The sequence below is a fragment of the Penicillium riverlandense genome (genome assembly GCF_028828495.1).
Source record: "Penicillium riverlandense strain IBT 135883 chromosome Unknown utg000007l_segment0_segment0, whole genome shotgun sequence".
Lineage (NCBI taxonomy): Eukaryota > Fungi > Ascomycota > Eurotiomycetes > Eurotiales > Aspergillaceae > Penicillium > Penicillium riverlandense.
The window spans coordinates 1,770,750-1,785,700 of record NW_026643198.1 but is presented as its reverse complement, the minus strand read 5'-3'; the positions used below and the strand labels follow the sequence as shown (position 1 = coordinate 1,785,700).

The 14,951-nt window shown below is 54.4% G+C and overlaps 6 protein-coding genes across 6 annotated transcripts; 3 read left to right on the top strand and 3 right to left on the bottom strand.

Moving 5' to 3' along the window:
* Positions 1 to 213: 213 nt before the first annotated feature.
* Positions 214 to 2,313, top strand: N7474_008297 (lysophospholipase family protein; the record flags this gene model as incomplete). Its single annotated transcript, XM_057199707.1, has 3 exons — positions 214 to 253; positions 381 to 1,056; positions 1,113 to 2,313. 3 exons carry the CDS (start codon positions 214 to 216, stop codon positions 2,311 to 2,313), a joined length of 1,917 nt encoding a protein of 638 aa, XP_057050408.1.
* Positions 2,314 to 3,026: 713 nt separating this feature from the next.
* On the top strand, positions 3,027 to 7,461 carry N7474_008296 (uncharacterized protein; the record flags this gene model as incomplete). Its single annotated transcript, XM_057199706.1, has 2 exons — positions 3,027 to 6,823; positions 6,882 to 7,461. Coding segments are annotated over 2 exons (4,377 nt in total), but the record flags the coding sequence as incomplete, so codon positions are not given.
* A 278-nt stretch (positions 7,462 to 7,739) lies between these two features.
* N7474_008295 (3-deoxy-7-phosphoheptulonate synthase class II) lies at positions 7,740 to 9,399 on the bottom strand (the record flags this gene model as incomplete). Its single annotated transcript, XM_057199705.1, has 6 exons — positions 7,740 to 8,781; positions 8,845 to 8,896; positions 8,951 to 9,043; positions 9,097 to 9,160; positions 9,212 to 9,321; positions 9,378 to 9,399. 6 exons carry the CDS (start codon positions 9,397 to 9,399, stop codon positions 7,740 to 7,742), a joined length of 1,383 nt encoding a protein of 460 aa, XP_057050406.1.
* Positions 9,400 to 9,718: 319 nt separating this feature from the next.
* Positions 9,719 to 10,187, top strand: N7474_008294 (huntingtin-interacting protein K; the record flags this gene model as incomplete). The annotated part of the gene is made up of 2 exons (XM_057199704.1): positions 9,719 to 10,024; positions 10,077 to 10,187. 2 exons carry the CDS (start codon positions 9,719 to 9,721, stop codon positions 10,185 to 10,187), a joined length of 417 nt encoding a protein of 138 aa, XP_057050405.1.
* A 197-nt stretch (positions 10,188 to 10,384) lies between these two features.
* Positions 10,385 to 12,375, bottom strand: N7474_008293 (putative MFS multidrug transporter; the record flags this gene model as incomplete). Its single annotated transcript, XM_057199703.1, has 3 exons — positions 10,385 to 11,296; positions 11,348 to 11,594; positions 11,642 to 12,375. The coding sequence occupies 3 exons, from the start codon at positions 12,373 to 12,375 to the stop codon at positions 10,385 to 10,387; spliced, it is 1,893 nt and encodes a 630-aa protein (XP_057050404.1).
* Positions 12,376 to 13,190: 815 nt separating this feature from the next.
* On the bottom strand, positions 13,191 to 14,634 carry N7474_008292 (uncharacterized protein; the record flags this gene model as incomplete). The annotated part of the gene is made up of 2 exons (XM_057199702.1): positions 13,191 to 14,246; positions 14,449 to 14,634. 2 exons carry the CDS (start codon positions 14,632 to 14,634, stop codon positions 13,191 to 13,193), a joined length of 1,242 nt encoding a protein of 413 aa, XP_057050403.1.
* Positions 14,635 to 14,951: the final 317 nt, after the last annotated feature.

Sequence of the window (14,951 nt, the reverse complement as noted above, 5' to 3'; positions counted from 1 at the left end):
AACGTACTAAATACTAACTATTCCGTAGGATAACTCACTAGCTTGATAGTTCACTAGTTCGTCTGACATCATCGCAGGATCGACACGGACTGCACGGCGACCCCGATACATCTTCTTTCGGCCCTTAGAGCCGGCAGGACTTAAGACCCGACCTGCGTCCTGACTTGTCTTGGGTTGTTCAATCCACTGGCACACTATTATTATCCCCCTGCCATGAAAGCTGCTGCGTGGTTCTCAACAGCATTGCTGTCCGGTATGTTCTGTTTGGATCTTACTCAATTCGCGAGTATTCTTCTGGCTGCCCTCCCTTGTCTCCCTTTCTTCCTTTCCCCTTCCGTCGCCGCGCTGTGCTGTCTGGTCACCGCTGATTCTCATACCAGGTGCCCTCGCCGCCCCAGCTTTCGACACTGCTGCTGCTGCTCTCACACCGGAGCTCGTGCGCCGCGCCCTTCCCAATGCGCCCGATGGATACACCCCGACGTCAGTCAGCTGCCCCGCCAGCCGACCGACAATACGCAGCGCCGCCGAGCTCTCCGCGAATGAGACATCATGGCTAGAATCACGGCGCGGAAAGACACTCTCTGCGATGAAGGATTTCTTCGGCCACGTCCAGGTCGGTAGCTTCGATGTCGCGTCGTACCTGGACAAGATCGCCGGCAACTCGTCCAATCTGCCCAATATCGGCATTGCTGTGTCCGGCGGCGGATATCGCGCTCTGCTGAATGGGGCTGGTGCTATCAAGGCGTTTGATAGTCGTACTGAGAATGCGACGGCGTCGGGCCATCTGGGTGGCCTGCTGCAGTCTGCCACGTATGTGTCTGGCCTTAGCGGTGGGAGCTGGCTGGTTAGCTCGATTTATATCAATAATTTTACGACGATTTCGGATCTGCAGACTACTCAGGCCGGTGCTGTGTGGCAGTTTGGGAACTCGATCTTTGAAGGTCCGGATGGGGGCAGCATTCAGCTGTTGGATACAGCGGACTACTTTAAAGATCTGGCGGATGCGGTGGAGGCGAAGAGGAAATCTGGGTATGATACGTCTATCACGGATGTCTGGTATGTAGTGTTGTGTGTGTGTATCAAAGAAAAGCGAGGTGCTGATGAGTTTGCAGGGGCCGCGCGCTCGCCTATCAGATGTTCAATGCCTCTGCCGGAGGCATCGACTATACCTGGTCGTCCATTGGGCTGACCCCGGGATTCCAGAACGCGGAGTATCCCATGCCGCTCGTTGTCGCGGATGGCCGCAACCCCGGCGAGACGGTAGTCGGCGGCAACGCAACCATCTACGAGTTCAACCCCTGGGAATTCGGCACCTGGGACCCAACAATCTACGGGTTCGTCCCGCTGGAGTTCTTGGGTTCCCGCTTCTCCGGCGGCACCCTGCCAAGCAACGAAACCTGCGTCCGCGGCTTCGACAACGCAGGCTTCATTATCGGCACCTCGTCATCGCTCTTCAACGCCCTCGTCTCGGGGCTCGACACGTCTAATCTGCCCAGTTTCGTGAAATCTATCCTCGAAGACGTGTTTCAGAGTGTTGACAAGGCCGACGACGATATCGCCGCTTACGAGCCGAACCCGTTCTACGGGTATAACAACGCCTCGTCGCCGTACGCGCAGCAAACAGAACTGGACGTGGTCGACGGCGGCGAAGATCTCCAGAATATCCCGCTCCAGCCACTCATCCAGCCAAACCGCCACGTCGACGTCATCTTCGCGGTCGACTCGTCCGCCGACACGCAGTCCTCCTGGCCGAACGGCACCTCGCTCGTGGCCACGTACCAGCGCAGCCTCAACTCCAGCGGCATCGGTAACGGCACTGCCTTCCCCGCCGTGCCGGACCAGAACACCTTCGTGAACCTGGGTCTGAACACCCGGCCCACTTTCTTCGGATGCGACAGTTCCAATCTCACAGGTCCCGCGCCCCTGGTCGTCTACCTACCAAACTATCCCTACTCCGCCAACTCCAACACCTCCACCTTCCAGATGTCATACGACGACGCCCAACGCGACGACATCATCCTGAACGGCTACGAGGTCGCCACTATGGCCAACGGCACCCGCGACGGCAACTGGACTGCCTGTGTTGGTTGCGCTATCCTCAGCCGCTCCTTCGAGAGAACTAACACCGCTGTCCCGGATATCTGCTCCCAATGTTTCCAGCGCTATTGCTGGGACGGCACTGTGAACTCCACTAAGCCCGCGCCGTATGAACCTAGCGCTTTGTTGACGCTGGATAGTGCGGCGGCGGCCTTGGTGCCGGCAATGCTGGCCACTGTCGTGGCAGCGGGTGTGGCTCTCTTGACGACTATGTAAATAGGGTCTTTTGGGACTGGGACTGGGATTGGGACGGGGTATAGGTTTTGGTTTGACTAGCTGCACACTTGTGCTTGTGTCTTGTTGGCCGGGTAGCGTGGTTACGAGTATTTCTGGAGAGCGCGATTTATTTGTTAGATTTTACGATAATGAATCAATGTGTTTCGATTTATAGGTCGCTTTGGAGTATTTATTGGCAGTTCCTTGGACAGCAACGATTTAAGTCCATCAGCTTCCGTCGTCCGGAAAATATATATTTCGAATGTTTCTAGTATTCTCCTAGTGTTATTCCTGCATATTCATTCTCATGTATGGAAGCGAACAAATAATGCAACTCGCTATTATTGATTATCACGAAAACAATAAAATCCACAACCTAACTAATGCTAGTCCTGCAGATTCAGCTTATAGTTACGGGTCATGAACACTGGTTCGTGCCGTTGCCAGGACAACACGGCCAACGCTAAACACGGACCCGTGGATTGTTTGGAATCCTGGAACCTACTACGTACATTGACCAGCCTCACCCGAACACTTTTATCGACAGCTATCGCCATTAATATCCAAATCCAGCACTATCGATCTGCATTGACTACAAGTGCAGCCTCTCACCATGAGCACCGTGTGCTGCCACTAATTGCGAGCTGCGACAACCACAACAACATCAACAAACACCAACCCTCGACCGCACCCATCCTTGACAACCACCCACCATGGCGCGCGCCGCTGTCATCCCTCCCTCGCCTGCGAAACGCGCGCCTCGTGTGTCCAAGTCTACGACGAAAACCACCGCCAATGCGAAGAAAGGAGCTCCGCGCAAACCGACAACAACGACACGCGACATTGTTGACCAGGACTCGAGCGACACGGACGATGAACTCGGTCTGATAACTACGACCACCACCGCCAAACAAGGCAGGGAGGTCAAGCCTACGAAACCGCGGGGGCGCCCGCCCGGTCGGCCCAAGAAGGCTGATGCTTCCATGCCTGTGCGGGAGGAGTCGAGCGACGACGATGACGGAGAGGAGGATGAGCTCGCTCCTGTGCAAGAGGCGCCGAAGAAGCGTGGGCGGCCGAGAAAGAATCCGCTTCCTGTTGAGAGTGCTGCCAAAGCCCAGACAGCGCCGAGGCCCCGTGGACGGCCACCGAAGAATGCTGCGGCTACAACTACAACTGCGGCTACGCGGAAGAAGACACGGGCTGCTGCTGAAGCGGATGCCTCTGCCGATGACACGCAACCCAACCATATTTTTGTGGCGACCAATTCGACTACCATGCGCTCGAATCTTTTGCGCGGGCCCGCTAAAAAGAAGACTGTTACTTTCCAGGATGTTTCTGCCTCCGAAGAGTCTGACGATGAGAATTTCTCTGCCCCTACTGCTGGGCGAAAGAGGGGTGCTACTCGTGCTGCGAAGACGGGTCTTGCGGGCACGCCGGCTCGCAAACCTGCCGCCAGGGGTCGAAAGCCCGCCGCGGCCAAGAAGGGTGTTACTGCTTCCAAGCCATTGACCCCCAAGAAAGCCAAGCAGATGTCCAATTTGATGACGGACTATACAAGTACCGACGGGGAAGAGGATGAGCTGAATGCTGTCAAGGACCCTATGAAGAAACACATCAAGCTTGTCATCCATTCGCCTGTCAAGCACGCCTCAGACAATCCGGGATTGATGTCGCCTGTGCGAAGAGTCAACTTTACCCCGAAGAAAGCTTCCAGTTTTATTGACGAGAACGGCGAACCTAAACAACCCACCCCGAAACATGGATCAGAGTCCACCACCGGCCTCAGCTCGCCGGTGCGGAAGATCAACTTCACTCCCAATCGCACCCACAACCCTGTTCCGGAGCATGGACACCTTGCCCTTCCACCAGGCAAGTCGATCGACTTCAGTGACTCGATTATGATGTCCAGTCCTGCCCGGCGGCCTCCCGCCTCGCCTTTCCAGTACAGCTTTAAAGATACCCCGAACCGTGGCCGTGCTGGCTCCCGTGATGAGATGGGTCCTCCTTCGACCTTTGATTTTACACCGGGACGGTCCTCGCCTCTCAAGATGTCTCCGCGTAAGGGTCACCTGGGAGCGTCGTTCTCGCAATCATCATTCAAGGCTAGCACACCAGCGCCCTCACTTCCGGCTAAGACGTCCTTGTTCCAAAGCCCGGCGAAGAGAGTACCATCCCCTTTCAAGGGCTCCATGACCCGCTCCATGTCCCCCGCAAAAACGGCGGCAAAGGGTCTTCCACCTCTGGAGGACGATGTTTTCATTGATAAGTCGGATACTTCGGAAACCCAGCGCCCTTTTTTGCCTCCTCAACATATACACTCGGATGCTCCTACTGTCGACGAGGATTACCAGATGGTTGAGGAAGTTGCACGTGATATCTTTGGCATCGAGCTTCGCTCGGACAGCAAGTCTTCTTCTTCTCCTGTGCAGGAAGGTAAGGCTACGGTTGAAGACGCGCTGGATGATGGATCACATGGCCATGATGAGAATGACGCCGAGAATGCGGAGGATCTGGAGGATCCTACCACCCAGCCAGAGCACGAATTAGGCCGTCATGCTCGGTATGAGATTGATGAGGCTGAGACAATCTGCTTTGACAATATGGAACAAGAAGAGTGCCTTTCTAAGATTGATGAGGAGGAAGACCTTCCAGAGACAAGCCCAGTCCGCATCTCGAAGAGCCCAGCATCAGTCCAGCGAGAACCGACGAGCGAGGCAGATGCTGAGTCGATTGCCAGTGTACGATCACCATACCAGCAGACTCTCGACTTCACTGATGCTGAGGACTCTCCGACTGTTATTCACCACTCTCGCCAGTCTCTTGGGCAGAGACATGACCAGGACGATGGGGAACTGGACGACAGCTATCGTATCAACAACTCTGTCCGCTATCCCGATGAAGAGCATGAGGCCTCCAGCGAAATGGACGCACAGGATGGCGATGAGGTCACGCTGGTGGGGTCAGAAGCAACATGTACCCTGGCCTCTCAACCTGTTTCGCCATACGAGATTAACGAGGGCTCCAACTTCACCAGCCCGTTTGAGAGGAGCATCCCTCCTTCGGCCCCGACTCCGCCAGAGGGTGAAACTCCCATGTCGTCTCACCAGTTGGACACTCCCGACACCAACAGGATCGAGTCTAACATGAAGAATTTGAATTTTGGCTCTAATGCCTACAGAGATGTCGAAGACAGCCCTCTGGACGAGACTACCCAATCTGAATTCCCCACGCCAGCGGCACGTATTTCATCGACTAGACCAAGCATCATTGGACAGCGGAAGTCTCTCGGTGTCGACCTTGGGTTTACACCGCTGGCTCAGCAGTTCAACAGCTGGAAATCGGACACTCCTTCGAAAGCCGGACCAGCGCGGCCCCGTCGACGTGGAGTGTTCTCGCTCGTTGGTCCTCTGGAAAAGGTTGCTACTACTGAAGCGACTCCTCGGAAGTCGGAAGGTGTGCCGCGAGCCTCGTTGGCGAATACGCCGTCGTTGCTCGCCCAGCTTCCCCTTCAGCCTCGCAGTGATGATAGCTCCATGTCGCCTGAGAAACCTCGAGAGCAAGTATCTCCTCTTAAAGAACGTGATATGATGGAGTCGCCATCGCTGCACAATGATATCTTTGAGGATTTGCAGACTACAGCAATCGAGACCCCCAAGAGTGTGCAAATCCCATTTCGAGGTGTGATGCCCGTGAGCGAAAATGCCGACGACCAAGTGGATGACGCCCAGGAAGAAAACGATAAGGAGAATAGCCCTTCTCCCGCCCTTCCCCTGGCCACGCCGGTGAGGGCTGCACCCCACCATATGCAGACCTTCCACACCGTGTGCAAAGTCCCTCTGAAAGGAGAAGGACCAGAATCGCCGCTGAAGCTGCCGCGGAAGAGAGGCCGGTCCCTGGAGGGCGCCTCTCCAATTCGGTCTTCGCCCCGGTCCCGCAATGCGATCTTTCTTCCGCGAACTGAAAGTGCGTCTACTCTTTCTCCGCCGCACAAATCGGCTCGCGTTGAGAGAAGCATTAGTCCCCCGAAGCGCCGCATCAGCACTCCTAGGCGGCCAAGTATGCAACGTCCGTCTATAGGGCCCTCTCGGGCTTCCTCTGTCGCTGGCAGTCCTGGGAAGACACCCAGACGCAGCAGCGTCCGACCATTTTCCATGGAGCCACCTCCAGTACCGTCGTCTGTGGCCAGCTCTCCTGAGAAAACCCCGCGTCCAAACTTTGGCGCCAGCAAACCCGTTCTCCGTGGCGCCGTCGTGCATGTCGATGTCCATACCACCGAGGGAGAGGATGCATCGGGCATCTTCGTAGAGCTTCTGCAGCAAATGGGGGCTCGATGTGTCAAGACTTGGACGTGGAACCCGCGATCCAGTATGTCGCCCGTGGATGGAGTCGAGCCCAGCGCCAAGGTGGGAATCACCCACGTCGTCTACAAGGATGGAGGTCTCCGGACGATGGAGAAAGTCAAGCACGCCGCTGGCCTTGTCAAGTGTGTGGGTGTTGGCTGGGTTCTTGAGTAAGTCATCCTTTGGGTCAACTGTATCCAGACAGACCTTCTAACCCAATTCCTATAGCTGTGAGCGAGAGAGCCAGTGGCTGGACGAGACTCCGTACGCTGTTGACAGCACCATCATCCCTCGCGGAGGTGCCAAGCGCCGCAAGAGCATGCAGCCGCGTGCTCTGAGCAATGTGAACGGCACGCTCGTCCGCGTCTCGGAACCTGCCACCCCCTCCGCCAGCGGCCGCCGCTGCGGCGCCGACTGGGGCGCAATGGAAGGATTCCGAAATCTCACGCCCCCGACTCCCCGACAGGGGTCACCATCTACCCCTACTCAAGAATCTTTTGCTGGCGGTGATGATGACGACCATTACCGTGTCCCCGAGACACCGGGGTACAATTTCGCCAACCTCGACGCCATCGGGATGTCGCCCGCAACACCGTTCTACCTCTCCAATCGGGCCAAACTTGTTCAGCAGTCCTGCCCGCCGAAGCAGAGCAATCAAGGTCTATTCGCTGGATCCAGCAAGCCATCATCGAATATCTTCCAAATTGAGGAAGACGATGAAGAGGCGCGACGTCAGAAGCGGTTTCAGATGGAGGCTGCGCGACGGAAGAGCTTAGCCTTTAAGCCGCAGGTTGGGAGTCCCCTAGGGAGGTAAATCTCTATTCTATCTTTAAATTTCTTTTTGTTGTCTATTGTTTGTATTCTACTGTTCTTGGACAAAGCCGCTCTGTACATATGGGGGCTACCACGGGGTTTTATTGGATTGGTCAGACTGGATGGGTGGATTGGTTGTTATGTGATGTTATGTTGGATTTTGAAGTCAATTCAAGGCATTAACTCGTCACTGCTTTTACGTTCTGTAACACTGTCGCATATCCTCCAAATACTCCCAGTACCCAACTCCACGCCCAAACAACCAGATCAACATCAATTCTGCGCCTCGCGATAGAACGACGCAACAAGGAACGCCAACTCCAGCGCCTGCTTCTCATTCAACCGTGGATCACAGAACGTAGTATATCTCTCTATCAGACCATCCTCCGTCAACCCAGCCGCACCGCCCACACACTCCGTGACCGCTTCACCAGTAAGCTCAAGATGCATTCCACCAAGGAACGACCCCGCCGCGCGATGAATCTCAAGCGACTGCTTCAGCTCCGACAGAATATCCTCGAAATGTCGCGTCTTGACACCCGACGGCGTCGTCTGGGTATTGCCGTGCATGGGATCGCACTGCCACACGGGGATATGGCCCGACGCCTGCACGGCGGCGATATGCCCCGGCAGGAACTCTGCGATCTTCGCCGCGCCGTACCGCGAGATGAGTGTGACTTTCCCCACCTCCCGTGCGGGATTGACAACGTCGAGGAGGGCGACCAGCTCGTTGGATGCCATGCTCGGTCCGATCTTGATACCGATGGGGTTAGCGATCCCGCGGAAGAACTCGACGTGTGCGCCGTCGAGCTGTCGCGTGCGATCGCCGATCCAGAGGAAGTGCGCCGATGTCGCGTAGAACCCTGTTGAAGAGAAGTTTTCGGTCCAGGTTGCTTTCGTCGGGACCGGGTGGCGCATCTCCCGCGTGAGACACTGCTCGTAGTCCAGCGAGAGGCCCTCGTGGCTCGTGTACACGTCTGCTGTCTCGACGCCGCGGTCGTTGTCGATGCCGACGGTGGCCATGAACCGCAGGGCATCCTTGACGGCGCCCACGATCCGCGAGTACTGCTCTTTGATCGAGGGGGTGCGCACATGGCCGAGGCCCCAGTCTAGGGGTGAGTGCAGGTCTGCGAGGCCCGATGATAGCGCCGCGCGGAGCCAGTTCAGCGTTGCGGCCGAGTGAAAGTATGCTGAGACGAGGCGGGACGGGTCAGGCCGTCGCGACTCGGCGTCTGCGCTGAAGCCGTTGATGTTATCGCCGCGGAAGGCGGGGAGCTCGACGCCATTGACCATTTCGGTGGGCTTTGAGCGTGGTCTGTGGCATAGGTTAGCTTTGCTGGTGTCAATTTATTTATTGGTAACAGGATTAATTTTATACTTTGCGAATTGGCCTGCAATGCGCGCGATACGGATGACGGGCTTGTTGGCGCCTGATGCAATGGTTAGTTCTGTCTGTCTGTGAGAAGTGGATATGCCCTTCCTACCCCAAATTAAAACCAAGCTCATCTGAAGCAACAGCTTGACCTTGGCCTCGATCATGTCTTGGTTGCAGTAGTCAAATAACTCCGCACAGTCCCCTGAAAGCCATTAGTCTGGGACACGCTGATATGTGGTGAATCCAAGGACGTACCGCCCTGAAGCACAAAGGCTTTGCCGAGAGCTACATTGCGCAAGCTCTCTTTGAGTCTGTTAATCTGGATATGCTGTTAGAAGACTCAGCACCAATAGAAACCATGAAGACATACCTCCTGCGTGGTTACCAGCGGAGGCAACTTCTGCAACTTCGCCAATGCTTCTTTCATCCCTTCTGCATCTTCGTAGACCACATCTTGCTTGATGGGCTTGTTCGCCCACGCTGCCAAAAGACCACTGTTAGTGAAACTGGCGCTGCACTCGAGACGTGACGCATACAGGTAGGACTCCAGTCCGCCATGGTGGGATGACTGCAATAGACGTCGCGATGCTAAGGCTAGCAGTGGCGAATGGGTTGGTCGGCCAATTGGCAAGACAGTGTAGCGGAAGCAGCACCTCGCAGCTCAAGGAGTATCACCGCGCGAAGGAATGACTCGAACTCGATCACGAAGAAAGTTCACTGAAACGAACAAAAAGACAGCTCGGTCAAGGCGCTTATTCACGGGGATGACTCATCTGCTTATGTCATGGTCTCTTATCTTATCGGTGACGTTATGGGTTGTGTTGCTTTGTTGGACTTCTCCAGTCTTGTCCTCTCAACGACCTCTTGAATCAACAAGATGTCCGATTCCATTCCATCTGCCACCGCCGACCCTGATGCAACGGACCAAACCCTCCCCGCTAACGCGGAGGACCGCAAAGCTGCTGCGGCGCTGAACTCGCTCAACACCAATGAGTTGGGCACCGATGGCGGCCCCGCTAAGCCGCCAGCGGGGACAGATCAAAAGGCTCTGGGGGAGGCGATGAGTCGACTAGAGATTGCCGCGGGACAGGGTCCCGCAAAGAAGGGCACGAATGAAGCACAGAAGAAGGAGACCGTGCCGAAGAAGACGGTCAAGGTTGCGGCAGATGATGTGACGCTTCTGGTATGTTGTACAAAGGATATTAACGGGAGATTGTGCTTACTTGTGGCAATAGGTTGATCAGCTTGATCTAAATAAGGTTAAGGCGACGGAGTTGCTGAAGGCGCATGATGGAGATGCCGCGAAGGCGATGCTGGCTTTTGTCTCGCCTTCGGTCCGGGTGTGAACGTATCTTCTGCACCTCAGTCAGGCAGATGTTCTGATATTTACGATTACATGAATTTGATGAATATACAATGCAAAACCCTATGCGGTTTGTTCTATGCCGGCCAACCGTCTATAGGTCTGGTCATTTATGTACTGGATATAGGGTCAGTCGTAAGGACTGCCCCATGGGGAGCACGAGAACATGACAGTCGTCAATCATTCCTCTTCCTCCTCCACCTCAGCTTTCTTCCGCTCAATACCCTTCCCCTCATGGATAGTCCACAGCACAAACCAGCCCGTCAAAGCCTCGGCCGCAAGGACCCACCACACGGCTCCAACCATGTTACGTTCGAGGCCCCATCCAAGGCCCCAGCCACCAAGGAAAGGGCCGAGGGTACGAGCTGCGCTGGCGATACTCTGCGCCACACCGTGGACCGTCCCCAAAATGGACGGGTCCGTGGCACAGTTGTTGACGAGGATGACGGCCGCGGGCAATACAAAGGTTCGTGACATGACTTGCAGACCCACGACCACGGCAAAAGAGGGCCAGACGACCCAGACGAGGCGAGGGAGAACAACGAGGAAAGGCATGAGGATGTAGGACAGCGGTGACAAAGGAAGAAAAAGGCGGAAGGAGGTAAGTGTGCCCAGTTTGGATTGCACCATCGGGTAGAAGAGGATTTGCAGGGGCAGGCCGATAAACCCGATAATGGCGGTGGCCAGCCCGACGCGGGAAGATGGAAGACCCAGGCCACCGCTGAAGTGGAAGAAGCCTGTCCTGGAGTTCTCGGGAGCTCTTGGCGTGGGCAGAAACACAAAGGTCATGGAGTTGAAGGCGCTAGTGTGAATGGCGAGCAAGAACTGCACTAGAAGCGTGAGCAGGACATTCCGAGTCCAGATCTGTCGGAAGCCGGGTCGTTTATGTCGTCGAGGTATTTGTGGGGCACGTGTATTAACGGGGCTAGATGGTCCAGACCATGTTCCCACGCTACCCTCGAGGTATATGGAGTCATCGTCCCCAGATTGGGTCAGAGGGCGGTAGTGCCGCGGGCGTCGTGATAGAGCCTGTACTATTCGCTTACCCAAGGATCGACCCCAGTCTTTTCGGTAGCGCGCAGTTTCGTGTGTCTAATATTGCTCGTTAGCTACGAATTCTGTGAATGATCGTGAGTTACTCACCTCGTCGAGCCCCAAAAATACCGCGCTCAGAGATGCAAAGATGAAGATCGCGCTCAGCACATTTGGCAAGGCATACGGCCATTGCTGCATCCACCATACCCCATTCTTTCCTCCAAACACAGACCCTGGCCCAAAAAGCTGTGGAAAACTGTGAGTGGGATCGGCCAACGAGCCTCCCAGAATGGGACCAATGATCACTCCGATATTAAAACACATCGGCAGCAACAGGAATGCACGCGATTGGTATCTGGGCCCGTCAGCGTGAGAACCATTCAAAAATTTAGGGGTACCTACTTCTTTTCGACAATGATCTCCGATATCATGGTCCGCATCACACCAACGTTGCTGTTCAGGGCTCCGCCCAACGTCCGAAACACCGCCGCGGACACGAACGAGCGCGAGAAACCAAACCCCAAGCATGAGATACAGGTTCCCATTGACCCGATGAGCAGGACTCTCTTCCGGCCCATCCATTCCGCATCAGCCAGCCGGCCCCACCAGACAGCAGTCAGGAACTGTGCGGCGGTGAAGCTGCCTTGAAGAATACCGGCCTGTCGAGAAATGGTCGAGTTTGGCAACGAAGGATCAAACGACTTGAGCTGGTAGAACATATACGCCTGCAGTGATGTCTGCGTCAAGGGCTCAGATAGTCGAGCAAATGTTAAGATCGCCAGCTGCCCTCTCTTCGGCAGCGACATCCATGTCACCGGCTTCTCATGCGCGGTATCAGGTCGACCGGGCTCGCTCGCATGGTCTTCGTCTTGTTCATCTTCGTCCACAGATGGGAATCTTCGATGGCCGGGGTTCAGCAGTGGCGCCGGTACTCGGGTTCTGTTGAAACCGGGGGAACTACCTGCGAAAATCGCGGTATTCACACTCTCGCTATCGCTATCGCTATCCGAGGATGATAAGTCGGTGTCGCGTGCGGGCGGATCTAGGTCGTCATGGTGAATAGGAAGGCGGATTTCGTCTGGACTGTCGGGCTGCCGGTTTTGACCCGCCTTTGTTTGGTGGGGAGAAAGCCCCATCAACGAAGTGGTAATGAACCCCGCGGGCAGAAATCAGTCACGCGAGTAGAAAAGGCGCGCAGTACCTTAATGGGAGATGCTTGGCAGGCCGTTTTGAGGAGCGGTTATGTACACGGAGGGTGTTGGTGTATCCAGGATTTAAAAGAAAAGTCCAGACTGACAGTCAAAACAGGCAAAGGCGAAAAAATCCCATGACGCGATCACCGTCCCCGCGGTGATGCGCTATCGATAAAGGGCAAAGGCTTGTTCCGCGCGGAGTGCCGACTTACCCGAAAAGGGATTTTGTCGTCTTGATATTTTATTTAAATCCAAAAGAAGAAGAAAAAAAAGAATAAAGAATACAGACATCTACAAGCTAGTAAATAGTACAAAGCAAAAAAGTAACAGGACAAATGCGCCGACCGGGATTCGAACCCGGGCCGCTATCTGACTCATATAGGATGGGAAAATAGCATCGTAACCCCTTGACCATCGGCGCAAATTATTATCAGGTGAGGAGCTCTTGCGTCTCTTGTTACGTTGCTGTATTACCTCAACTGCACCGCTCAGCCGTGGTTGACGCCTTTTTTGCCTGATCTATAGATCTTCAGGGCTTGAAAGTAGCAAAACTTCATTCAATAGCATCGATACCAGTGCATTGACAGAAACGCCCTTCATGTCCTCCAGGATGCAACCGATTCTATAGACACACAAATGTCCGGGTATACCAAGAAAAAAAAAAAACTCAGAAGAAAGAGCTATATAAATTAGGAAAGGAAAAGTGCACCACATTATGCATGCACCTTCAAACATGGAAAATCAAAGCAGCAAGGAAACTAGGCGGCGTGGTAGATGCGATCCGCAGACAAGTCATATCTCTTCGAACGGGATTTATCAGATCGGGCAAGTGATGCTTGGCTGTCATCCTCAGTGTCAATCCCTCGTTCATATTTGTTCCATTCCTCCAAAGGAATGGCGTCGACAGCTTCGATGCGGTTGAAATCATCATAGTCATTCGAGACTGAGACCTGGGTAATAGCTTCTTCGCTCGAACGTTGAGGACCACGATCATGCCGGTTTGCTGCGTTGGTGTTCGTGCCTCTGCGACAGGGTGGTCGGACAAACTCAAAAACACGGGGCAGTGAAAATGATGGGCGGGACTGCGAGGTACAGGATTGAGACAGGCCATTGCTGTCCTTGTTCGGGTCGTTCGGGTCGCGGGCCCGCCTGCCTCGGTTGCTGTTATATTGGAAGGCTTTCAGATTGAAGACCTTGCGCAGCAGCGGCCACCAGCACATTAGGTTGGCGACATAGATGGCAGTGCTGGCTTCTCGAATGTACCATATCTGGTAAGTGGTGGTGAGTGGGGAAGCAAAGTTGAAGTATTTGTTAAGGATCGCGGCGACAATGGTGAATAGACCCAGACTCATCACGCCCAGCAGCACGATCTTCCTGCGCCGCTTGAGCTGTGCCCGGATAAGAAGCGGGATCGGAATGGCGAACATCAAGGCATCGGAGGAGATGTTAAAGACGGCTTGTGTGATTGAATAGTTCTGGTAGGTCGCGCACTGCATGTTCTTCACGGGCATAGCCCAGTATTGAGAGAATGGTCGACAGTATATTCCGTAGTAGGTGACCATGATTACGACGAATCCGACAGCCACGTATACCGCGAGGATTTTGATGTAGAGGTTGGACCGCAGGTTCTGGGTGATCCTGAAGTAGAGAATCAACATGCATGTTTTCACTCCCCAGGTTGAGAACAGCATGCACTGCTCCAGCCCGATAACAATCTTGCTCCCGAAGATCCGGTCGCGGACTTGCTTCGGGTCAGCCAGGACCTTGCTATAGTCCTTTGGATCCATCAGGTTGGTTGCATAGCGTGCTGAGATCTGTATCAAAACAAGTAGGGTCGTATATATCATCTGGAGTGAATTTGGCCGTTAGTCATTCGAGAACTGGACGCAAAACAGGGACACGGAACTCACAAAAGTTGCGGTCATAACATAATCGTCCACTTCAAGCATCGTGCCGGCGGTTAGCAACTGCTCTCTGAAAAAAAAAAAAAAAAAAAAAAGGTCTGAAGATAGATACCGAATAGGTTTTTAATGGAGCCATTGGCAATGATCCGTGCTGCTCTTTCCTAGTCGTCAGTATCTTCTCATGCACACGATTGAGACTCGAAACATACATCCGCCCAACGTATATCACAACACCAATGCTCCAAAAGACCACAGATTCAACAAAAAGCTGGTGTGGAGTGGGTGATACGTTCCCCATCCTATCGGATGGAGGGACAACCGCCCTTGGAAAGTCCTCAAGCTGTCAATGAGGCGAAGGACGAATATCTCATAGATGTGGATGCGATCAAAAATATCTGATGGTAATGGGCACCTGTGCAGACAAGGAGATTGAAATGGCCATGTCCCGTTCTACCGGCCACTGCACCAAATCTATGATGTTTGTTTTGGCTTCAATATGACCCGCCACTAGGCGATTTCATCGCCATCGGTGGGCTCGGCTAGAGCCCAGTCATTGATTAATGACCAAGTACACACCTAACCGAAGGCAGGGCTGCACATAGAAATGTCAGCATC